This window comes from Mya arenaria, chromosome 10 (genome assembly GCF_026914265.1).
Source record: "Mya arenaria isolate MELC-2E11 chromosome 10, ASM2691426v1".
In the NCBI taxonomy this organism is placed as follows: Eukaryota; Metazoa; Mollusca; class Bivalvia; order Myida; family Myidae; genus Mya; species Mya arenaria.
In genome coordinates, this window is record NC_069131.1 from 2,000,328 (window position 1) to 2,025,936 (window position 25,609).

The following is a 25,609-nucleotide window of genomic DNA, read 5'->3' on the forward strand; positions in this document are numbered from 1 at the left end:
TATGCTTATTTTGAAAAAAAAAATGAATATGTTGTTCAAAATATGTGATCCGATGCTTGAAACATCTGAGTTTTGCTCAAAATACTATTCAGTTAATACATTATATACACGACGTATCAAGCTCAATTATAAAGAATGGTCCTTTTAACCTTTTTTCAGTAATAAAACAGTGATGTTAAAACTAGCCGTACTTGTGTGGCAAAGTGGTAACGTATACTTGAAACTATCCTGAAATATTCGGGTTTTTTTTTTTTTATTCTGCGATCATTTTACTTGATGTCATTTAAAAATTTTGATCTTTAGACGGTCGATTAATGTTCAATGTTTCCTGCTTGTTGCATAGCTTACTTGCTTAAATATCTAGATTATTCCAAAGATGTAATTGTAATGTATCGTACAAAATAGCCAGAAATGCAATCTTACCAACATCGGGTGAAGTTTTTTAGGGGCACAAATTCAATATAAGACTTGCCAAACGGAGCTAGATTCGTTAGAGAATCAAGGTTGTAACCTAATAATATCTTTTTAAACGTCAAACTTGTCAAAAAAATAATTTGCTACATATTTGATCAATTTTATGTTAACGTTTGGCCTTATTTATTAACCAACCAAGTCTTTACTTCAGATTAAGATTGAAATATGGGTGTTGACCAATAGACTCATGTTGATCAATAGCATATAAAATGGGCTACTCTTGAATACCGTTTCTGGGCCTGAATTAAATATCCAGCTTAAATATCCCTTGATATTTAGGTATAAGTAAACAATTGTTTTCATTAAACTTTACAAATTAATGGCTTATAGGCTGAATTGAATTATTGGGTTATTTTTAAAGAATTTGGGCACGATATATATTGCTTACAGCCCGTGGGGCTGTATAAGATAACCACGAGTTCAAAGAATAAGATTAAAATTGTTTTAATATGAGTGTAAAAGTAACAGACAAATAGACTGAATGAAATCAATTGAGGCATATCTAAGGATAAACATGCGAATACTTAAGGATTGCCTTACTGCGTTCATACAGCATATAAACGAAAAAAAAACATGCGATCAATACCTATATTTACATTTCAGTAAGTTTTCTTTACGATAAAAAATAAGTAGTATCTTCTGTTATTTATTATTTGTTCTTAAAGAAATGTAACCGACAACAAACGTTTGCATAAAAGAAGAGTTATATTTGTTACGTCGTATGTCATTGGTTTAATGATTTTGCGTTTATCCAATAAGAGCGCAATATTGACATTAACAATGACGTCATAACTCCTTGCGTGTTACAGAAACAAAGTTCAAGCTTTATCTATACAAATGACTAGGTGAATGCAAATATAATTGAATTTTGTCCCTTAGCCAGCGGTACGAAATAATATCAAAACAACAACTCCTTGTTAGTTAAATTCGAATTCCTCATTTCGCTGCACAAAGCGAGTAGGACGATTTTTATTGTTGTAGCTGACCATATGTGTATTTTGCGAGTTCATACTTGCGGCCATATTTGGTCTTGTTTTCCTAAATACCGCCAGGTAAATGATCAAATTTAGAACACCGCCAAGGTTTGTAAAAATGCCAACGACATGTTTCAAAACTTTCGGTATATCTGCTACATCATCTGCAATCATGAACCAAACGCCAATCAGACCAAAGCTGAACCATTGGATGAAGAAAGCCACCACAAACATTGACATCTTGCGGCCAGCCTTTATATGACGTTCAGTTGTTGACCCCATATTGCCAAGACTTTTTCTGACAGCCCTTATGTCAATACGGATCTTTATGAACGTCAGAATGTAGAGCAGAACGTTGACACCCATAATTGCTGTAAGTGGGATCGTAATAAGCACCAAACTTGCAACCCTGCCATTGATGGGGTCGAAAAAGCAACTGTAAAATAGAACATGCATGTAAAAATGAATATTAGTGCAATGTATTAAATATTAGTATAAATTTTTATTTTATTAGGAAAGGGCCGTAACTAATGTTGGAAAAACTCGTGGCCCAATCCCTTTGCATGTCATCCAATAAAATATGTTTAAACTAAACTTTAATTTTATTACAGCTTGCTGTGATTGGTGCACTATTTTATTTGTATTTAAAAGTATTTAAACTTTGAAAGAATGATTACAAATCCTCCTTTGAAAGCGTCGCGTGAAGACTGTGATTTATTAACTGTGTATCCTGAAGTTCTATTTACAAAGAAATTGTATCATGTTTGTTATATTATATTGTCAAAAAATATAACGGATTATCCATAAATGACGACTAACATTTTTTCTAAATCGAAATAAAGAATAAAACTAATAAAAAATAAAAATAAAAATATTGCTCCCAACAACACCATGCAGCAACTTATCTATGCTTGAAAAGTAAATTGTGTGCTTTAGGTTTGCGATGCCCATCAACCACAATCCCCCCTCCACCAAAGTGTGGTAACTAGGTCGGGATGTTTTTATTTGTTAATGTGCCCATTTATTATTGTCATACCTTAAACCTGCATCACCTTGTCTTGATTAACGTCAGTAAGGACACTGTGTAAATCAATAACTGAATGCGTATTTCAATCAAATATAATATCAAGAAGGTTTACCCTAAAGAAGAAACAAATACATAAGAAATATAACACAGCGCTGAGCATCATATGGTATTATAGGGAGCGGTCAGTCAGCCACCGAAGGTGTTTAAAGATCGAGGCTTTAGTTTAATCTATGACGTCATAAAACTGGATTTTTATTAAAATCAGTGATATACAGACTGATCCCCTTTATATATACAACTATTGGACATATTGACGTCAGGTATAGTAGCAGTCGAAAGGCTCGGGCGGAAAATATTAGGGCACGTCGGGAGTCAGAAGCACACTGTACATGTTTTGCCTCATATAATTGCCCGTTTTAAAGTCGCGGTGGCACTGTATATAAATCAATGCTCCATTTTTCATATACACCTTGCCTTTTATTGTTAGGAATATCATTCTATTAACTAATAAAAGACAGTTTATTTTTTCTCATCAGTTCTCTGATCAGTTCTCAGGAAAGGCCAAACATTGTTTGAAGGCCAAGAAATAAAGAGTGTGCAATATGTTTTAAACACATATTGTTTCCGACAAAATACGATTAGAAATTTCCTAATTATGGTCTCATAAACAAATATTATAAATATAATTGAACAAAAAACTGAACAAAACACCATTTACATGTCACTTCCTTTATTTAAGTCATTAGAGTTTACTTGTGACATGTTCTGGCTTATATGCACTAAAAAAAGATTCATTGATATAATAAAATTATGATTTACAATATTATATAGGCCACATTGATATCTATTTCGCTCGACTATTCGAAGAATAGGTGGGCTTTACTACTCGCCCCAGCGTCGGCGTCGGCATCCGGTTAAAGTTTTAGGGCAAGTTGGGATTTTCACTGATAAGTCCAATACCCTACATTCAATTGACTTAATACTTCACGCAGTTGTTTAGGGCCATTACATGATGAGGTTAAATTACTCCGTGTTATTCTTTACACAGATTATGGCCCCTGATTGACCATGGAACTTAGGTTAAAGTTGGAATATTTATTAATAACTTCTATATCCTTTGTTCAATTGACTAAATACTTCACACAGTTGTTCAGGACCATCACACAATGAGGTTACATAACTCCATATTATCCTAAATACAAGTTATGGCCCCTGATTGACTTAGGTTAAAGTTTTAGGGCAGGTTAAAGTTTTAGGGCAAGTTGGGATATTCACTTAAAACTCCAATACCATTCATTCAATTAACTTAATACTCCACACAGATGTTCTGAGCAATCACATAGTGAGGTTAGATAACTCCATATTATCTTTTATACAAATTATGGCCCCTGATTGACTATGGAACTAAGTTAAAAGTTTAAGGGCAGGTTGGGATACTGTTAATAACTTCTATACCCTTCATTCAATTGACTTATTACTTCACACAATTATTCAGGACAATCATCCAATAAGGTTACATAACTCCATATCCTAAATAAAAGTTATGGCCCCTGATTGACTTAGGTTTTAGGCAAGTAAAAGTTAAGTGCAAGTTGGGAATTTAATAAAAAACTTCTATACCGTCCATTAAATGCACTTAATAAAATTCAAAATTATTTACGACCATCTTACAACAAGAAACATAACTCCGTTTTAAGCCTAAATACAAATTGTGGCCGTTGATTTTTTAATCTTTTTTTAATTTCCTTTGAAAGGCATATTTGTATATTCTTAACCACATTTTCATAATGGGACATCAAGTTATTTGAATGACTTGCGTCATTGTATAGGTGGGAGGGCAGCATCAAAGTCGCCTTATGTATCGAATAAGTTTAGTTAGGTTTGACATAAAGAGACCAAACTTGGTATTATTACATTGTAAATGTATTCTAAGTCAAAGCGGCGTAGTCGAGCGCGCTGTCTTACGACGGCTCTCGTTTATATATTGATAGGGTGATATAAATGGATAATTCCAGAAATATATAAAGCTTAAGGATTTGGCCGTTCACCAGTTAGTTATCGTTAAATAATACTGTAAACAACGAAAAAGAACGACCAAATGACAATTTTAACTGATAATATTAATCGTGTTGAATATCTCTAAACATTGGTGTGTTAAAATATACATGTATATTAAATAAGGTTATATGGCCAAAACCTAACACAAGTCGTATACGACACAAATATGATTAAATCTATCAAATGTACCTCAACTTTTCCCTAATCCTTCGTGTGCACGTCTATCACCCACGCTGAATTAAGACACCATGGTTGCAGATATGCTGGCTTATTATCATAGCACAAGCAGAAAAGTTTATAAAGAAATGACAGCGTTCGGGTATCATCTAGGCAAAGGAACCTTAACGCATTAAACAAACGGTTATATAATTGGTAAGGACAAAACAAACATTTTTTCGTTGATCGAGAACAGGAAACCTGTATCCTATTTAAAGAACACAACAATACATTTGAAGAAAATGAACCCTTTTGATGTGTCCTTGAATATTAAAGCAAAGTATTAAGCCTTTTACAGCACAGGGCTACAGTTTGTTTTTACTTTTCAAGTTAGACTCATTATCATTGAATGTAAATTGCAAGATATAAACTCTGAAAAATACTAGTTATAATCATAAATAATATTGCTACATACTATTCGATGTATTTGTTTGATCCTCCGATTCAAAACCAATCCATCATTGACTCTAAACGAAAGTCTGATATGGCATGGCCTAACGCCAGTAATAGTATGAACAAAATGCTAAAGTTTTAAACCATAAAAATGTTTAGAGGTTAGTAAAATACACATGGATATTCACTATAGATACGTTCACTCATTGCCTATCATATACATTTATTACATAATCAAATGATAAGATGTATAGCTATAACAATCTTTAAGACTCGGTCATGATTTGTGTTATAACGGTGAAAACACAGAGTTTGACCTGACTCGACTCGACGTGATCAGGCTAATATGTTTAAGTATCCACTTATTGAAATATGTTTGGGTGAAACGGTTTAAACGGTTTATATCGTTGTCTTCGCCTTGCCAAGGCTCTTGGCTAAACATTCATCAAAGGCGATATATGTTTAATATTTGTCTTACTTCTAGCATTGCGTTTCTTGGCATTTAAACAAGATCTTGGTTAAGGTTAACTATTGTAATTGATCATTATTTCCTATTGTTTTATTAGAAATATAACACGACTTACGCAATTTCCGCCGGTCCGAACTGATCAAGCATGGCTGCAATCAACGCGCCGATACAGGGAACACCAAATGTCCATAGCAGAATACCTCTATCAAACTTGCCAAAGGAGTATTTTGTGCTGAAGAACGTCGTGGAGAAGATGTTAATTGCTACAACGTTTACCATCAGAAGCTGAGCAAGCACGAATTCAGTCATAATAAACCCAAAAAAGACACACAGTTCTTTTGGTCTAGTGTGCGTTTTGGTGATCAGTATGTGCAGATGGTTCATCAAAAGCGATATGTTTAACAACAAATCGCAAATCGACATGTAAACTGCTAGTCGTTCGCCTTTCGTCCATCCGGTATAAAACCCGTCATCCGGGTGACTCCAAAACGAAGAAATTATTGTGGCCAATGCGCATGTGAGACTCATTGTTAAACAAACAATATCGGTAACATGAATATAGTAGAACATTCCGTTATCCAGTCCATACAAAGGAATGTCATATCCATCTTTGAACAGTACCATATCTGTTTGTGTTGAGTTGTTGGATGCCATTGTCTCCTAAAATTAAAAGTAATAAACGTGTCTATAAACACACAATTATATTAATTTATGATGTTGAAGTGACTGATGATAGATATTTTTCTTGTTAAAACTAATAGCAATAAATTGATTTAAACTCCTTGTTCAAATCTGCATGGGGCGAAAATTATTGACATCAATAGCAATGTGGTAACCTTGAAAATCTGCTAGTATGGTTTAGGTTGACGATTTAAAAATATGTTTTGATTGTTTATTTGTTTTATGTTAACCAGACGTTTTTGATTAATGTGTATGATTTTCATTATGTAATATTTGCAACAAAGGTATTCGTGTTCCAGATTGCACGTTTTTTTTGTTTTGGAATTATTTCTACATGATGCTAAAGGCATACATCTAAACTAAACAGTGTTTCAACAACAATCTAAAGGTACGGACATGTTTTGTCCAAGTCAATATTAGTTATCAAATTCGTCTCAAATGTGCATACCGAAAATTGCATTAACTAATTTGACTAAAACAAGAAGGCATAAGGCTTATACCCCTGGTGTATTAATACTTCAGAGATAGACCTTCCGGTTTATTTTGAAACAGGTTTGATGAAAAAACCCGATATTCATAGGTTTTCACTTTCCGATTTAATTATTCAATATTTGTATAAATATATGAATATACGTTGTCATTTGTAGCCTTTCATAAAAAAATGTTTAAATCAATCAGGTGTGACTGACTAGAGAATGCTTACACTAAAACTTCTGCATATGGAGTAAACAGAAAATCATACACAATATAAGCATATCGTGACAAATATATCTTTACATATTATAGGAGTAAACATAGTTTTTTATGAATCCAGGGCCCTGGAAACTATGACACTATAGTATTGAACAAGTATTATAAAAAATTGAACATAACAATAAAATGCTGATTAAAATACCAATGGGCATTCATCAATTTAAATGTGTACGTACTATACTCATATATCATTGTTAGGGATGCTCTTATGTTTGAAACGGCGCCATGATCTATAAATAATACTATTGTTCTACAATGAATACAGCAAAGACATACACAGTCAGTTTTTTTTACTATGGCTACACTCAAATCATCTTTAAACTTTGACAAGTTCTTCTTGCATAGTTATGAATTTACAGATTGTGAGAGAAAGTTCCTGAACAGTTTGTTAATAGTCTTTGTTTAAAAATTGTATTTTGTATGTTTAAGCAAACTCCTCTGATTTAGAAAATGTGGTAATTTTAAGATTTCTTTAAAAAAATAACAAGTCTTTATACCAATTTCAACAGTGCTAAAACATTTCTATACACAAGGATTATTTAAAACATTTGATAAGGAGTACATTTCAACCTTTCGTGAGAACTGTTCTAAATATTCAATTACAAGATAAGTGAAATGTTTTGTAATTCCTGTGAAATTATTCTTTGTTTGCTGGTATTACATGGTATTACATGTTGCACATTTGTATTTGAAAAACGAAAACGTTTATAGTTTGTTACTAATTTATTTATCTCTGTCGCGGTCACTGGTTGTGGTCATCATTCCAATGGACAACTGCATCTTTAAGCATTTGTAATATGAATATTTGCATTTGATATATCATTCGATAAAGGATATTTTTTGTGTTGTTACTTTTAATTTATAAATATTTTATTAATTTGTACAACATATTTACGTGCACTTAAGAATGGAACGATTTGATTGATATTGTGAAACACAACAATGTACACATCAGATAAGAACCGCTTGAATTTACACATTTGGTGTTTTGGACTGACTTCTAGAAAACCTGAAACTCATCGCGGGCTAATAAATTTAACGAGTGCTTGAGTCAAAAGTTTGACAAAATAGTCGGACATATATCAGGAAGTAACAAATATGCAATCGTATTTATCTTTTATACAATTATTTATTTCTTACTGTAATATACGCTGACCAGCAATTGTTATCTATCGAGGCGATGATGATTTTTGTGCTCCATCTGAACAGCATGTTTAACATTCTGTATGTACTAATGGGGGCCAAAATTTCAGAAATGTTTTTAAACGAGGTGATATGTAACAAAACCTTACTCATAATCAATTTAAAATAAAAATGAGTCTGTAACGTCTAAAAGTTTCAAATATCAATTAAACTTGTAATCGAATTTCAACAATGTTAATAGTTTATTAATATGTTTATGTGAAAAACCACAGAAACACGCTCAGTAGCCAAAAGTTTAAACATCAGCCCCGTTTTATTGCAAATGTTAAACGCCAAAGACATAGAACCCTAAAACAAACCAATCACAAACAGGAAACATGGAAAAACAGCACAAAACCCTAAAAACAACACAGAGCAAATATACTATATAAAAGCTTGGTATGTTTATCAAGGATATTTAGGTACCGCTTTGCAACTGTCAGTAAAATGTAAATTTACTGGGGGCTTGAACAGAACGGATTATATTCATGAAGTAAGGGAATTGATACACCTCTAGTCAATTATATCTACGATGCATATGCGTCAAAGGTAAATTACTTGACGAAAATATGAAAAAAGAATTACGTTCATGAAAATATTGAGGATAACAAGCATCAGTTCTTTGTATCAATATATATAATGTATTTTGCATAAAATAATATGAGTAATGAAAATTTCGTATGTTCCTGGGTTATGACTGAGTGGATGGTGTCATTCTTTTTTTTAGTAAATATATAGGTCAATATTTTATTTTTAATATCCACTTCTCTTTCCTGAGTCCTGGTAATCTCATTTTTTTCATAAACAGATCAATCACTGTGAGGGAGCAAAAAAATCACGTGACCACAAATGCGAACGACCACGGGGAAATTCAGAGAACAACACGTATGTTTTTGATGTTTTCTTTATTATCTTGAATCGAATTAAAACAAAACCTGATTTTACGCGGTGCCCTAAGCACTACTGGGAAAAAAATACGGAATATCGTTAGGGCCATCGCCTGTGAAAGTGTTGAAACGCGATACTCCAAAGTACGATAATGAAAACGCGAAATCACGAAACTAAGATAGTGAAAACGCGACAGTACAATGATGAAAACGCGACAGTACGATATGTACGACCAACTTTATGACATAGGCGTTAATAACCGTCACTACTACTACTACTATTACTACTACTACCACTACTACCACTACTACCACTACTACCACTACTACCACTACTACCACTACTACCACTACTACTACTACTACTACTACTACTACTACTACTACTACTACTACTACTACTACTACTACTACTACTACTACTACAACTACTACTACTACTACTACTACTACTACTACTACTACTACTACTACTACTACTACTACTACTACTACTACTACTACTACTACTACTACTACTACTACTACTACTACTACTACTACTACTACTACTACTGCTACTACTACTACTACTACCACTACCACTACCACTACCACTACCACTACCACTACCACTACTACTACTACTACTACTACTACTACTACTACTACTACTACTATTACTACTACTACTACTACTACTACTACTACTACTACTACTACTACTACTACTACTACTACTACTACTTCTTCTACTCGCGGTATCATTTTTGATTGACTATATATTGCTTATGCTGCTATTTTATCTGTCATTTATCAGTCTTATACGTTGTATTCTTAAAAAAGCTTCTAAAATAATCCACAAGCTCTTGACACAAATTGAATGATGCATTAGAAGTTTATGTGGTGGTGGTGGTGGTTCTGCTGCTGCTGCTAATGATGATGATGATGATGATGTAACCTCAGAGGTATGACATTTGGAAAACTGTTCGAAGATACTGTTTTGACTGGTTGGTTTTATTGTATAAAGACAATGCATAATTTAATCGTTGTTTAAACTTTTAATGAACAGTATTTCAGTTCAATTCAAAATACGCTATAAAAGCTTCAGTTGAAGACATGGTTCAATGACTTAATACAAGCACCACTGAAACCGACTTTTGTCACATGGAGGATCAATTCTACTATGCCCAAGCGCACTGGTCGGCGATAGTCCGATGATGATAACACGACAGTACGCTGATGAAAACGCAACAGTACGGTGATATTATATATAAAACGCGATATTACGATCGTGAAAACGCGAAAAGACGATGGTGAAAACACGAAAGTTTATCACAATATCATCATCGTAGTGTCGTATTGTCGCGTTTTCGTTATCGTACTGTCGCGTTTCCATCATCGTACTATTGCGTTTTCACAATCGTAGTTTCGTTATTTCCCTTTTTCACACGTACTATCGAGTATCGCGTTTCAGATCAACACATTCACAAGCGATGGCCCTAACGGCATGTCGTAGAAAAAAGTATTTGTTATATATAATCTTACATGCGTAAAGAAATCTAAAATAATTATGTTTTATGTTGGTTTACAATAAATAAAATGGTCAGTTTTTCACTAATTAACGAAATAAATTGGCGTTGCAAATTTTAGACCCGCAAGCTTTTATCCAGAATGCAATTTAATCAAATGTGTTCAGACCTCGTCATGTGTTTACTTGTGGTTCAAATTGTTTTATTTGATATTTTGATAACTGAGAATAAGATAAAATTTTGTCAATGGATATTGCAGCATGTTTAAATAAAATAATATGTCTTACCGTAAACAAATTTATACCGTTTTTTAGATATAAAACAAATGCGAAAGAAATCTGGGCTGAGCCTTCACCGGAGAAAGAACAGACGGCCTGAACTTGTCCATGTTGATGCACGTATAATGTGAGAGCATTCAGTAGCTTAGCCGGGGAGACATTTTTCTCCGACTTAAAACGATAAACGAGGCCAGGGAACAGTGACCACAGAGGAATTCGGACAGTTTGTTGGCAATTCCATCGAACAAATGCAGGCGCGGCTTGATCCTGATAGGTAATACTATCTAGTAATACGGCGGTTAATACGACTACTAGTTATTGCCCTCTATATTATCAATGTAGTTGTACATTCGTTTGATAACCACATGGATTTAAATGTAAACATATTCATCTTGAAATCTTCAAAAAATACTAATATGTTGAAGAATACTTAGATGGATTACGTTAATTACTCTTTTACTTTAATAAACAATACTTCATTTTTTACTTTATTCGAAGGACATTTGTATACCGCACTGGACGCACACACGTGAATAATCTTCTCGACAAATCCGACATGTCAACACAAGAATGTGACCAAGATTGTGTGGCATGCGTTTCGAGGCATTCGACCATTGTAAAGGAGATAATTGTCAAGTAAGATGCTGATAGAAGTCACTTTAGGATGTAGCCTAGAATGAAAAGAAGTAGTAGGGCAGTTTTCGGATACCAAGATCTATGTTGACTGATCGATATGATCATATGGAACTTCTAAAGCTATAGGTAGTTCATTTTTGCCGGCGAATGACATGTGTAGTCATTACTAAATAACAAAGTTGTTTCTGATTAAATATGTGTTGTGCCATTATTCTCTATTGACATGTCACTTATATGGCAATAATTGTTATTTTATGGCAAAAATGGTAAAGATAAATCAAATAAAACTAACTTTGAAAACATGTATTGTGTTTATTTGAAAAATACGAACCACAGTAAGGAATCACAGAGTATAAATCACATCAATATAAGATTGATATAGCATGTAATACTGATCAGACTGTTTACATGCAAAACTAAAACATAAAAATGTTATCACATAGCAAATCACAAAAATGGAAATTAATCACATTACAATAACCATTTATGCAAACCCATCGACTCAAACTAAAACAAGAATTTTAAAAAAAGTTAAAAACAAAAAATGAAATTAATCACAGTACAATGATCTTTTATAACAAGAGCTGTCATAGAGACTGCGTGCTCAACTATTACGTCGCTTTTTAAGACTGCAAAGGTTTGGAAATACATGCAAAACCTTAACCAGAATCTTTTAGTCGAATAATTAAGGACCACAATTTACATTATGTGCAAAATAGAGTTTTCTTACTTGATTTATTAAGTCGGTTGGATAGTTGGAATCACCTGTCTTAAGTGTTAATGCAATACATGGAGTATTTGCTAATATGTTGACTTAAATGTGGTTACATGCAAACCCTTACCAGCATTTCTTATTCAAAATATAAATAATATGCAAAATACAGTCATCTTACTCAACTTTTTTAACACGCTTGATCGTTGAGTACCGTTGAATAAAGTATCAATATAATGCATTAGGTAGTTGCAGAGATCGTAACCCATCTGTGCTTCTATATGTATAACCTTAACCAGAATTTGTATGTTGAATAATAAAACAATACTTTGCATTATATGCAAGACATAGTTATCTCGCTTGATTAATAAATTATGTTGTATAGTTGAGAACACATTTCTAAGGTTTCAATGCAATACATGTATTTGCTAAGATAATGACTTAAAGGTGCTTACATGCAAAACCTTAACCAATGTTTGACGCCGACGCTATGGTGAGTAGTATAGCATTCATTTGTCTTCGAAAGTCGAGCTAAAAGCTTATCGCCTCAAAAAAGCAAGAATTTACTAAAACAATCTGAAAATGCCTTCCTGGTTATGTACTTTCGGTGATTACTTAAAAAATGTTAGAAAATACAATATGTTATTCTTATAACCATGTTATTACAGGAAAAGTAGTAATAAAATTAATCGAACAAAAATCAGACGTAAATTAGAGCAATACGATAATTAATCAATGTTGCTTTTGTGAATTTCATTATGCCTGGAAAGGCTGCTCCGGTGCCGAAACACACTTTCACAGTCTGGACATTCAATGTTTGACTCCCCCCTGTGCATATCCAAATGTGCCTTCAGGTTTGACTTTTCTGAGAAAGACATCCCACATTCGTGACAGTTACACCCCTGCTTTTTCTCATGTCGAATATGCTTTTGAAGATCAGCATTGGTTGGAAACGACTTCTCGCAATTAATGCAAACAAAGGGCTTCGCCTCGCCATGCATCTGAAAAGAAAATGCATACCATTTTGTAAAATAAAAATTGAAATTTTATCATATAATTTACTAAATTTAGTCTTCGTCTGGAATAGGTCAACACGAATGGAACATTTGAAATGGTCGACCTTTTTACGTTAAACGAAGCAACGTTGACCCAATATTTCTTAATAAAGGGGCTATACACCAGTTTGGCACCAAAAAAGATTTTTCTCTCTTTGAGACCATAATTGTAAAACAAAAATACGAAAATGTAAAAAAATAGAGTCGGAGACCGGGTTCGAACCGGTTTGGCCAAAATTGAAGTCCGGTGTTGTTTCCACTGTGCTAAGAAGGCTTACCCTATACCATTGCAATATTTAAGCAATATACTTAACTTAGTAATATCACGTGATAACATCGACTAGCCAATCACGCATTAGAATGAATTCTACTAGGTATACATGCCTAGTAATCTTTTTTAATGGAAAAATACGAAAAAATGCTACAAATAAGTTAATTATAAACTATGTAGTAACATCGATACCAAATTTATGTCAGTTTTCGACAACTTTCTGTTTTCTCGCTATTTTATCATACGGTCTGGGACCAATAATACTGTAATCTTACTCCCAGGTACGGTGTATAGCCCATTTTAAGAACAGCAACATAAGAAAATAAAACACTGCTAGATTTTTTATCTAGTAACAAAAACATTTACAATGGTAATACATATACAACGCTTTGTGTAAAGTATAATCAAGTTATGCACCAGTCAATTGCAACCAGGCCCGCCCCCAGGTCCGGGGAATAGCGGGGATTTTGACTTTCGGTCTAGCCAACCCCGGCTAAAATCCCCACCCTGCGGGGACTAACAAATGGTTAAATCCCTGCCAAATCATTTGGCAAAGGCCCCCGCACCTCAGGTACTCTAGGTTAGTCCAATACCCCGCTATTTTTAAAGGGAAGACAAAACCACCGCATTCACACGGCACTGTGGTGACAGCTGAAAGGTCAAAACACGGCCTGTTTCCCCGGCTATCCCCGGTATAGCACCGGACCTGGGAAGGGGGTTACAATTGACTGGTGCATTAATACTTCTTCAAGGTTTCTAATATAAACTATTCTGTATAAACTAACCTGTGTTTATTCAAGTTTGCCCTGCTGTGAAACATCTTTTCGCAGCACGTATAACCCTTGCCCGTTTCGTTGTGTTGTTTCGTGCTGCCTTAGTGTCGAAATGTTAGCAAGGACCTTGCCACAATATCTGCAGACCTGAGGTTGTCGACTCTCCATCTAAACGATATACCATACATATTAACAAATTAAATATTTGTAGCTTTATTCGCACTCCTATCAAAATAAGATAAAAAAAGTGTGGTCGTTCGTCTAAAATTCTCGATTGTTGTCGTTTGCATAATTTACTATCATAGTAGGATTTATTTCAAAAACATCATTTCGCCTTGAAAAGGGTATTGTAAATGGCATATATTTACTGTTTATATATCTTTTTGTAAAGAGCCAGTTAAAACTAGCCGATGTATCATTGTTGTTTTTTTTCAAATTAAACCAAATGTGTGGTCGTCTGCATCGCCGATTCCAAATTTGTTTTTGAATGTTTTCAAAAACTACAACATCAAGAATTACAGACAGTATACCACGTAAAAGCTGAAATCATGTGGCGTACAATGGGCTAGGTCTTGTTTTAATTGATTCAATTTTAATTTTAAAGAAAATATATAAAGAAAAACAACATACATTTTGTTGTGTCAAGATCGCCGTGGTCGTACACATTTGTGGTGACGTCACAATTCTTGCTCCCTCACAGTGTCAATATGGCATTATATTCTGTCTTTAAAAATTGCTCTCTGCTCAGTCATATATAATTTATTTATAAATAATATTACGTCAAGTTTTCGTTTGAGAATGGATTCAACAGCAGCAAGTTTCAATCATGAGTACAACAAATGTTGTATCAATAATAACATGTATACTGAAGATTTTGAATTTATTTGACGAATCATAAGTGCATTATCGAACGGCTTCAAAGCCATAATAATTTTGTTATAATTGCAAAACTCCAAGAAATACATTGCACTTTGATTTGCAGCCTAAAAAGTTTTAATGTACTGAAAATCAAATTCCGGCATATCGCTGAACGACAAGGTTTTTACTTTTTATTGATTGTATATCAAATTAAAATAGAAATATATTTTGAAATATGTATTTTGTATTTTTCGCTTTTTTAGAGAGTTTGGAACTTGCAAATTTCCACTGATACGGTTTTATTGAAAACATGGTTGAATTATTTTTATCTTTATTTCTGCAACGGAGCAATGTGCTTAATCAATCCACTTTTAATCTCCTATAACTGCTTTGATGCTGTTTATCAGATGATTAAAAAGCTATAAACTTATTTTAATTGTCCAATACACATACATTTGCTTTAAGCAGCTTACTCTTCTTCAACGTTATGAGATGATTAAATAGTGTTTGTATTTGTAAAACATGGCTGAGCTTTATAACGATAGAAAGAGCCACAAAATCACCAATTGTACCGGGAATCGGAACACGTGGAAGTAATAAAAAATACTGTATTTCTTTGTTTGAAGTTAATATTTTTTCAACATTAGATCGGAATTCCAAGAGCACGTTGTCTGTACCGTCATCCGCATCTGCGGCAACCATATTCCATGAAATTTCAGTTCATTTTTTTTTTATATCCATATGTAATGAGAACTTCCGTGAATATATTGGTAAATAGGATTTGTCTTTCCAGTGCCCTTTAAATTGCCTTAAATTCAACTAATCAGTTGTATATAATCACATAAAGAATAACCTTCAAATTTCAATGTTCAGTTATTATGAAATTTAATTTGTTCTAGCGCTTTAACATTGAAAACCCTTACACAGAATAATTATCTCGTATAATGGTACTGAGCAGGCCAAATAGTTCGAGCGCCGTGAAAGCGTAAATATTAGAACAAATTTAAAAGTTTAATTGTTTTATGACATGTTATACAGTTCAAGGGTTCTGTTACTGAAGTTAAATCAACTCAATAGCTTGGATTGCTGAACAATCTAATAGCGAGTTTATACTTTTAGCAATGGCAAGTAAGTAATTTTGATAACGTTTGTTTGTCTTTTGTTTTTTTCAACAGCACTTGACAGCTTTCTTTTTCTGATTATTTTTCATTCTCAGTGAAAACAACATTCGCCATTTTAATTGCAGTACATATGACCTAGGTAAAATGTTGCCTGTGGCTCCGCTATCTAACTGAAATTCGGGTATTCTTTGCTGGCTAATTAGTAGCACGTTGAAATAAAATTTAGATTGATTATCCCAAAGTAATCCATTGTCAACATATCTTCGTCAAACTGTCTCACATGTGGCGCGCATTTGTTTAATTTTAATTTGCTGAACCAATATTATGCAAGGAAATAATTAATTTTCCCCAAATTGTCATCACGTTTTACCAATAACTGAGCAATAATCGTGCTTGTTGAATTAAATTTAAGCATGTGTGTAATGTTCATTCCCTGCAGTGTATTCTGGTTTATTTCACTCCTTTCAACACATGTGTCAATTTCCAGTATACCCCATTATTGACGCATTTAAAATGACAATTTTTGGGTATATAACGTCATTCTCTTTCTAATACATAACTAAATACGAGGTAAAAACAATATGCAAAGCCAATGTATTTATTTATTTAACCGACGGGAAATGAATGATAAACAAATTAGAGTAAAAAGTGTTTCACTCCTGTATGTTGTATAATATAAATGATGTCAATGGGCTGTTAATCATAACATCTAACATTACATTTATTCTCATTCTAAACCAATGAGATATAATATTTCTGAAATTTAAAATCAAACAAAAATATAAGATATTTTGTTCTCTTCGTTAATAAACCTCACGTATTGCACAGCAGGACTCAAATATCTGAGATCTGATAGACACCGCAGGTCAGTACACATTACAGTCAATACACATAAGTTGTGTCCTTTAGACGGTAAAGGGGGTGGGGATCACTTACTAAAGGATTAAACTAGGCCTTAAAAAATATTACATTTGTTGGTCAATAAGAACAGGAATGCTGATTTCCATGGATATGAGTTTTTCCATTTAAAAGTATTAAGAATACAACCTTCATTTTTGTCAATATAATTGCAGATAGGAAATCATTAAGAATTATGCTTACTAATAAAGAGTTTCAATATTCGCGGGAGTTTTAAAGTCATCCCACTGCCTTTTATCGGAAACTTATCTTACACAACACTCACTTCGCTCGCTACATTCATTCTTAATCAGTATGATTTTACTTCAGTTCATCTTATTATAACACTTTTTTTTAAAATACTAATACTTTGAATGCTCACGGCATGTCAAGATTCAAGCGGACAACAGACTTGAAACTAATCATGAACATGAAGGAACATATACTCCGGAGTCTCTGCAGAGAAGCATGATTCTTTTTAAGCTGGTGTTACATGTAAAATGTTTGTATTACGTTTTAGAAATGTGTCGGATTTAAGTGGCACTTGAAAAAATCACATCATTTTATAATTAACAAAAAATAACACAATGCGACGGAATCAGGTTTTCAATAATTGACAGGTAACTATGACTCAGTAGAAAACACGTTAATTTTATATTTTAACAAAACGTTTAAACGTTTAGTAACGACTGAATATATTAAGAAATTTCCTGTCGTTTTCAGTAAAGAGATAGTGACCCTGAACTAGGAGTTCTTAATCACTGTCAAGTTAAGGTATTCATAAACTCTTCCTATGTAAATAGTTAGGTCGCGATATGTCATCAGAAACTAAAGATATGAAGTTTCAAACCTTTTTTAATAACAGTGATCCTGACCTTGACACATGGGGCCTAACACGCAATCCAATTAAAGGTCTCAACAAACACTTTCTGTGTACCATGGTTATTCAAATTTTGTCAACCCATCCTAAAGATATTTATTTTCCACCGTTTTTCTTATTTTGTAGAAACAGTTACATTGATCTTGAACTTAGGGACCCAAAATGCAATCCCATGAAGGTTTCATCAACTTTTCCTTTAAACCCTATTCGGTCGCAATATATTAACCCATATATAAATAAATTCAGTAACAACCGTTTTTAACCAGGTTTTCACATAGTGGTTATTAGAATGGCGAAAGTCGTTGTTCGGGCGGCCGGGCGGGCGGGCGGGCGGCCGGGCGGCGTCAAACTCACCTATGAAACTGAATAACTTTCGTAAGGGTTGTAATATCTTGACCAATCTTGGTCTATAGAAAGAGTTAATGGGTACCTTTCATGGGATTGCGTTTGGGGTCCCTAGGGTAAAGGTCAAGGTCACTGTTACTAAAAATAGAAAAACGGTTGAAACTAAATTACTTCAGTTAGGGATGACATATCTTGATTAAACTTGGTCAATAGGAAGAGTTAATGGAGTGCTTTCAAGTAATTGCGTTTGGGGTCCCTAGGGTTAAGGTCAAGGTCATTGTTACTAAAAATAGAAAAACGGTTGAAACTGAATAACTTTTGTTAGGGTTGACATATCTTGACCAATCTTAGTCAATAGGAAGAATTAATGGATACCTTTCATCGGAGTGCGTTTGGGGTCCCTAGGGTCAAGGTCAAGGTCACTGTTACTAAAAATATAAAAGCGGTTGAAACTGAATAACTTTATTTATGAATGACATATCTTGACTAAACTTGGTCAATAGGAATAAATTTTTGGGACCTTTCATGGGATTGCGTATAGGGTCCCTAGATTTAAGGTCAAGGTGACTGTTACTAAAAATAGAAAAACAGTTGAAACTGAATAACTTTAGTAAGGGTTGACATAACTTGACCAAACTTGGTCTATAGACAGAGTTTATGGGTAACTTTCATAGGATTGCGTTTGGGGTCCCTAGGTTCAAGGTCAAGGTCTCTGTTACTAAAAACAGAAAAACGGTTGAAACTGAATATCGTTAGTTAGGGATGACATATCTTGACTAAACTTGGTCAATAGGTTAAGTCAATAGAGACCGTTCATGGGATTGCGTTTGGTGTCCCTAGGTTCAAGGTCAAGGTGACTGTTACTAAATATAGAAAAAAACAGTTGAAACTGATAACTTAAGTAAGGGTTGACAAATCTTTATCAAACTTGGTCTATAGAAAGAGTTAATGGGTACCTTTCATGGGATTGCTTTTGGGTTCCCTAGGTTCAAGTTCAAGGTCACTGTTACAAAATATTGAAACAATGGTTCAAACTAAATAACTTTAGTTAGGGATGACATATCTTGACTAAACTTGGTGTACAGGAAGTGTTCAAAGATACCTTTCATGGGATTGTGTTTTGGGTCCCTAGGGTAAAGATCAAGGTCACTGCTACTTAAAATAGAAAAACAGTTGAAACTGAATAACTTCAGTAAGGGTTGAGATATCTTGACCAAACTTGGTCTTTAGGAAGAGTTTATGGATACCTTTCATGGGATTGCATTTGGGGTCCCTAGGGTCAAGGCCACTGTTACTAAAAATAGAAAAATGGTTCAAACTGAATATCTTTAGTTAGGGTTGACATATCTTGACCAAACTTGGTCTATAGGAAGAGTTAATGGATACTTTCATTGGATTGTGTTTTGGGGTCCCTAGATTCAAGGTCAAGGTCACTGTTACTAAAAATAGAAAAACAGTTGAAACTGAATAATTTTAGTCAGGGTCTACATATCTTGACCAAACCAGGTATAAAGGAAGGGTTTATGGATACCTTTCATGGGATTGCATTTGGGGTCCCTAGGATCAAGGTCACTGTTACTAAAAATAGAAAAATGGTTCAAATTGAATATCTTTAGTTAGGGTTGACATATCTTGACAAAACTTGGTCTATAGGAAGAGTTTATGGATACTTTCATTGGATTGTGTTTAAAGGGTCCCTAGATTCAAGGTCAAGGTCACTGTTACTAAAAAATAGAAAAACAGTTGAAACTGAACAATTTTAGTCAGGGTCTACATATTTTGACCAAACCAGGTATAAAGGAAGGGTTTATGGATACCTTTCATGTGATTATGTTTGGGGTCCCTAGATTCAAGGTCAAGGTCACTCTTACTAAAAATAGAAAAATGGTTGAAACTGAATAACTTAAGTTATGGTTGACATATCCTGACACAACTTGGTATAAAGGAAGAGTTTATGGATACCTTGCAATGGATTGCATTTGGGATCCCTAGGGTCAAGGTCACTGTTACTAAAAAAAAAACAGACTGAAGTTCTTCTGTCAATCATTTTAAACCTGGTTTCGTCGCATTGCGGCGTTTCTTGTTTTCTATCTAAGTAAAAGTAATATTACATAGCGTGATATTTGCACATAACTTTTTGTAGTGTAACACGCGAAACAAGCAAAGTCACGTGATTAACTTTATTGTAGACAATGGATAGAACAATACGTGAGAACAACGGGAAATCACTTTTCCGTAGCAAAAATGTTTAAACATATTCCCGGTTTAATGGCATTGGGTAAACGCCAAAGACATAGAACACAAAAAATAACAACACAAAAACAAGAAACATGGAAGAACAGCACAAAACAACGCAAACAGCACAGTGCAAAGATACTATATAAAACACTAGGTATGTTTATCCAGGATTGTTAGGTACCGCCTTGGAACGGTCAGAAAAAATGTAAACTTACTGGAGGTTTAAACCAGTCACTCTTATCGCAACAATCCTGAATAAAAAAGCGGTAAATCTTATCAAAGTATGCATTAAGTTGAGGAAACCTAATAATAAAACAAACATATCTTTAATTTCTGTAAATGCGTGGTACACAGTTTTTATTGTCATTGCGCGAATACTAGTTGAGTGTCTACCCTACATTTTGATGATTTATAATTATATTTATTGTTTAATTCATTTCACATCAAACCAACTTAGTCTCAAATGTTTTAAATGCACCTTGTTTGGATTGAGCAACACACTTCCTTTGTTTATGTCTCGCAGCAAATGAGAATTGAAGTGGCATGTGAGTATCCTAGGGCAAGTATCTTAAGTTAAAGCAATGTTATCATTTTATCATGAGTGTATTCATTTATGTTTATCGCCAGATATTCTGCCTGCCATTGATCTGGATATTATACGATTGCACATTTCTGTAATATCAGTACTGCAATAAGACTATTGACGCCATTTGAGGTTGTGTCGAGTACTTTATGGCGGCTGAATTATCGTCTAGTTATATATGGTGTAATATTTCGGGTCACTGATATGACTAAATGGCACTGGAAAACCTTATTTTCCGATGATGTCGAAAATGGCTGTCAAATAAGCCGACACTTCTGATGTAAGACTTGGAATAAACACTTAGCTTTTGGACACATCTTTTAGAATGTCAAAATGCCCGTGACCATGACGATCTACTTTTACTCATAAGCATCTCGTATAAAAAGGTAGGTATTGTCTGCTCCTTTTTACCGGAAAAAGTATATATTTAAACCTTCGCCATCTTATCCCTTTGCATGCTGGGTAAATTGTCGTCTGCTCAAAAATGTCATCTGGTTTATTCTAAATTTCTTTCAATTTACTTAAAACTTTGGGGATATATTGACTGAGTGGCAAACAGCTTGGAACCTGACCAGGCACCTTACTCGGTGTCTGGTCTGGTTCCAAGCTGTTTGCAAAGCCTTTAAAATTGCCATCAGCAGCCTAAGGGTTAAACTGCACATATATATTCAACTTGCCGAGAAAAAATCTTAGTAAGCTCGCCATTGGCTCGCTTACTAGTTTATTTTCTAAACTCGCCGAATAGATATTATATTACAAATCGTGGCAAATTATGTTCTTATCATTTTTAATTTAATGCACTAGCGCGTTTTACAAGATAAACATTCATATATGAAATAAATCATTTAAATAAGACTAGGAACAATACACTTATTGTGCAACATAGTATTTATTTTAATAGCAAAAACATTTCATTCATCATTAACGTTCATTTGTTTCAGTATCATTTTTTATTGTTCAAAGCTGACTACTATTAAGCACATAAATTTCAGCTCAGAGTAAATACCCTACACAAACATTATTTCACTCTGTCTTGCACCGAGAGTCTGCTGTTATACAAATATGCAGGCATGAAAAATAGGTCCCTTAAAGGTGTGGATCATATTTTACTGAAGGTTGTATTTGTTTCGTAGCAACTGGACCTAAAGAATTATAAACTGTTGTACCTCGAGTTAGAACCCGGAATGTCCGATTGTTCGAATTCCGATTATAAGTAAAATGAATTTAATATGAGTTTTGATATGAATCACAATGCAAACACACCAATTTAAATTTCAACATCAATTTGTCATATGTTCATTGAGTCATTATCGAATCAATTCAGTTACGAGAATAATGTATTTCATGAACTCTAGAGGATTAATTAAGTTTTCTTTTATAATTTAACGGAAAATGAGCTACCTATTCAGATAAGTTTTATCATGAAATACAATATTATAAAAAAACGTATGATCATTACCAATTAAGCAAAAAATATGTTCAATTCAATTGTTTGTAAACATGCTGAAAACTATATTACAGTGGTGTTATATAGAAAAAAATCCGAAATAGCTTCATTAAAAAGGAAACAAGGTATAGCATGTTCTAAGGCATTCGTCCTATCTTTTATCCGTTGAGGTGTTTTGATGCATGTGTGGTTTAAACAGCGGTGTTTTTACGTATGCATGTGGTGTTTTAACCTTTGTGACCCCATTTCTGTGTCGTAATGGCTATTTCCGTGTGCGTCTCTTAAGGGTTTACTTTGTTAATGTTTGTCTACTGTGCATTAGTTTGATTATACTACATGTCATGTTCCTGCTGTTTTAATTTTATACATCATAGAACCTCTACTAAGAGATGATTGTTGCTTTTTGGTTTAAACAATCGCGATTTGGATTAGGTCGTTTACTCTTTGCAATACCTAAAATCGAGTAGATGTTTGCTTTCTGAACTACGGTTCCTTGACTAAGAAAAGGTTTTCCCACCTTTATTAAGGTTGACATTGTTACTAAAAACTCTCACTACAAATACATAATCAAACTAGATACATAGGAAGAGTTCATGAATACCTTAAATTAGGTTGCATTCAGGGCCTCTAGGTCACTGTCACTGTTACTAAAATAATAGACAGCAAAAAGTGTTGCAACTCAATATATTTATTTGTGACTAAACCTGTAAACATTTAGAATATTAACGCGTTTTCTACTGAGTCATAGTGAAAACCTGGTTCTGTCGCATCGTGAATAATTATTTCAAACGTCACTTAAATCCGACAAATGCCTATTACGTAATACAAATAGTATCATGCAAAACTGCCTCAAAACGAATCCTGCTTCTCTGCAGATCATTTCATTATGATATACACTGGTAGGGCCTAAAAAATAAATTTTGTGGTTCGGGTCACCCGACCTTACCTGGAAAATAACGTGCAAAAAAAATCGCCATTTTGTGCATGGTTCGGTTCTGTACGGGCGATTTGCTCGACGCGTCGCAAAAAAAAAATGAATTGTGCGAATCGCTACAGCAGAAAAAAATAAATTGCGCGAATCGCAACTCAACAAAAACATGGCGACCAATGCCGCCGTCATAAACATCGAAAAAACGGCGTGTGGTCGCCGTAACACCCCGGAATATGTCAACATTCGACCATGGACCCGTTTGAATGATGAACAGCTGTACGACATTTCTGTCGTACAGTTCATCTGGAAGTTCTCCGCTTTTTCGTTGTTCAGAGTAAGATATATACAATGGAACAAAATGTCTCTGGTTTTCCCAAACATAAGATTGAATGCCGTCTAATTTTCATATACCTCACCCAACACTGTAGGACAAGGCATGACCCTTTTCACTTATAACAGCATCCGGATTAAGTTTGCAAAAATTAATCCGGAATTTTTGCAAACTTATTTTTTTTAATTTTTTGACCAATGTTTATTATTTTTGGATTTTTGAAATGGGTTCAAAAATACTAAGAAGAGATATTTTTTATTCCTTATATTTTATTTAGAAATATGTTTTTTTTTTGTATTTAAAGTAAACTTTTCCAATGCGACTCCCATTGGAAAATGGCCTTCCCATTGGAAAATGGCTTTTTCCAATTGGAAAATCAGCCCAACAATAATTATTGGAAAATACTCCCACATTTGTAAAAAAAAAATAAGTGGAAATTTCAATCATAATCATCAATGGTGATAATACTATCATGGAAATGTGCGTTTAGAGTACTTTTTTATTAATATAAAAAAAAATCCGTTTTTATCTAATGATGCAATCATAAAAATAGTTTAAAAAATAGCAGCAGGGCAAACATACTGTTACTATAGAAAGGAAATATAAAATTCTGAGAGTTCCGACACAGGCTTGTGCCTGACAAAATTTGACTTTATTTTTAAGTGGAACTGAAACCTGGGACTGTTGCCATGTGTACAGTTTATAAAATATTCCTAACTTAACTTCTTGGAGAATGAAATAGTAATGTTTTTGAGCTGCTGAAGCAGGTCAATATTGTCACATTTAATTATCAATATGTTTTGCTTTCGGAATGTGTGTAACGAATGACAATGAAACTCGGCTAGCTCAGCTGGGAGAGCGACGGTCAATCAATCTAAGGATTTGTTTATCCGGAAAATCATAGTAACCGAATGTTAAGCCCCAGCAGTATCTAATAAAACAGAAATACTGTTGAAAAATGACAAAAACGAAGCAAATAAACCTATACCAAACTTAAAACCTAAAAAAATAATCCCTACCTACCCTACCTTTTTTTTTTGGGGGGGGGGCCCTATCTAAACAATTTATTTTTTAGGCCTAGGCATAATAACATTGACCGAAAATACCGGTTTTGTAAATACCGCGTAGCCAGAAATGTTGACGTCAAATGTGGAATTCATTTCTTGTAAATTCCCCATTGTACAATGTACTTTGGGAAAATATTTTAAAAATCACTGGAATAGAACGGCAAGTGCCCGCATTAATCAAATGCTAATTACTGCATATAGCAGTACCAAAGCAGCATTTGTTTGTTAATAAATCTGTGTTTGAAAAATAAATCGATTTGATTTGTAGTATATGTATAAATACATTTTTTTTTTGGCCGGTGGGCCTGATATTACAAATGGATGATACCTATTGATATTAATGTTTAAATTAGTATTGATTACAAAAAAACAATTCTTACCTGGATCGCAAGAACAACTGGCAAACTATTGCGTCTGGAGTGAATGTTCCAGGTGAATGTTCAGTTCTCTCCGAATGAAACAACATTTGCTGATTTCTCTGCTGTTTTAATACCGTTTAAGTAGTTGACGGTTTTTATACGCCTCTATAAGTTAGTCAAGCATTTTGACAACCGAAAATGA

General features: G+C 33.8%; 1 protein-coding gene across 1 annotated transcript; it reads right to left on the reverse strand.

Moving 5' to 3' along the window:
• Positions 1 to 1,391: 1,391 nt before the first annotated feature.
• Positions 1,392 to 5,920, reverse strand: LOC128205928 (uncharacterized). Its single transcript, XM_052907990.1, has 2 exons — positions 5,727 to 5,920; positions 1,392 to 1,884 (listed from the first exon to the last, which is right to left on the reverse strand). The coding sequence occupies exons 1-2, from the start codon at positions 5,918 to 5,920 to the stop codon at positions 1,392 to 1,394; spliced, it is 687 nt and encodes a 228-aa protein (XP_052763950.1).
• Positions 5,921 to 25,609: the final 19,689 nt, after the last annotated feature.

Excerpts from the sequence above, each read along its gene's own strand:
- LOC128205928 (XM_052907990.1), bottom strand. The coding sequence starts at position 5,920 with ATGACTGAATTCGTGCTTGCTCAGCTTCTGATGGTAAACGTTGTAGCA. Across the intron at positions 1,885-5,726 it reads TTCGGACCGGCGGAAATTGC|TTGCTTTTTCGACCCCATCA; the intron begins GTAAGTCGTGTT and ends TCTATTTTACAG.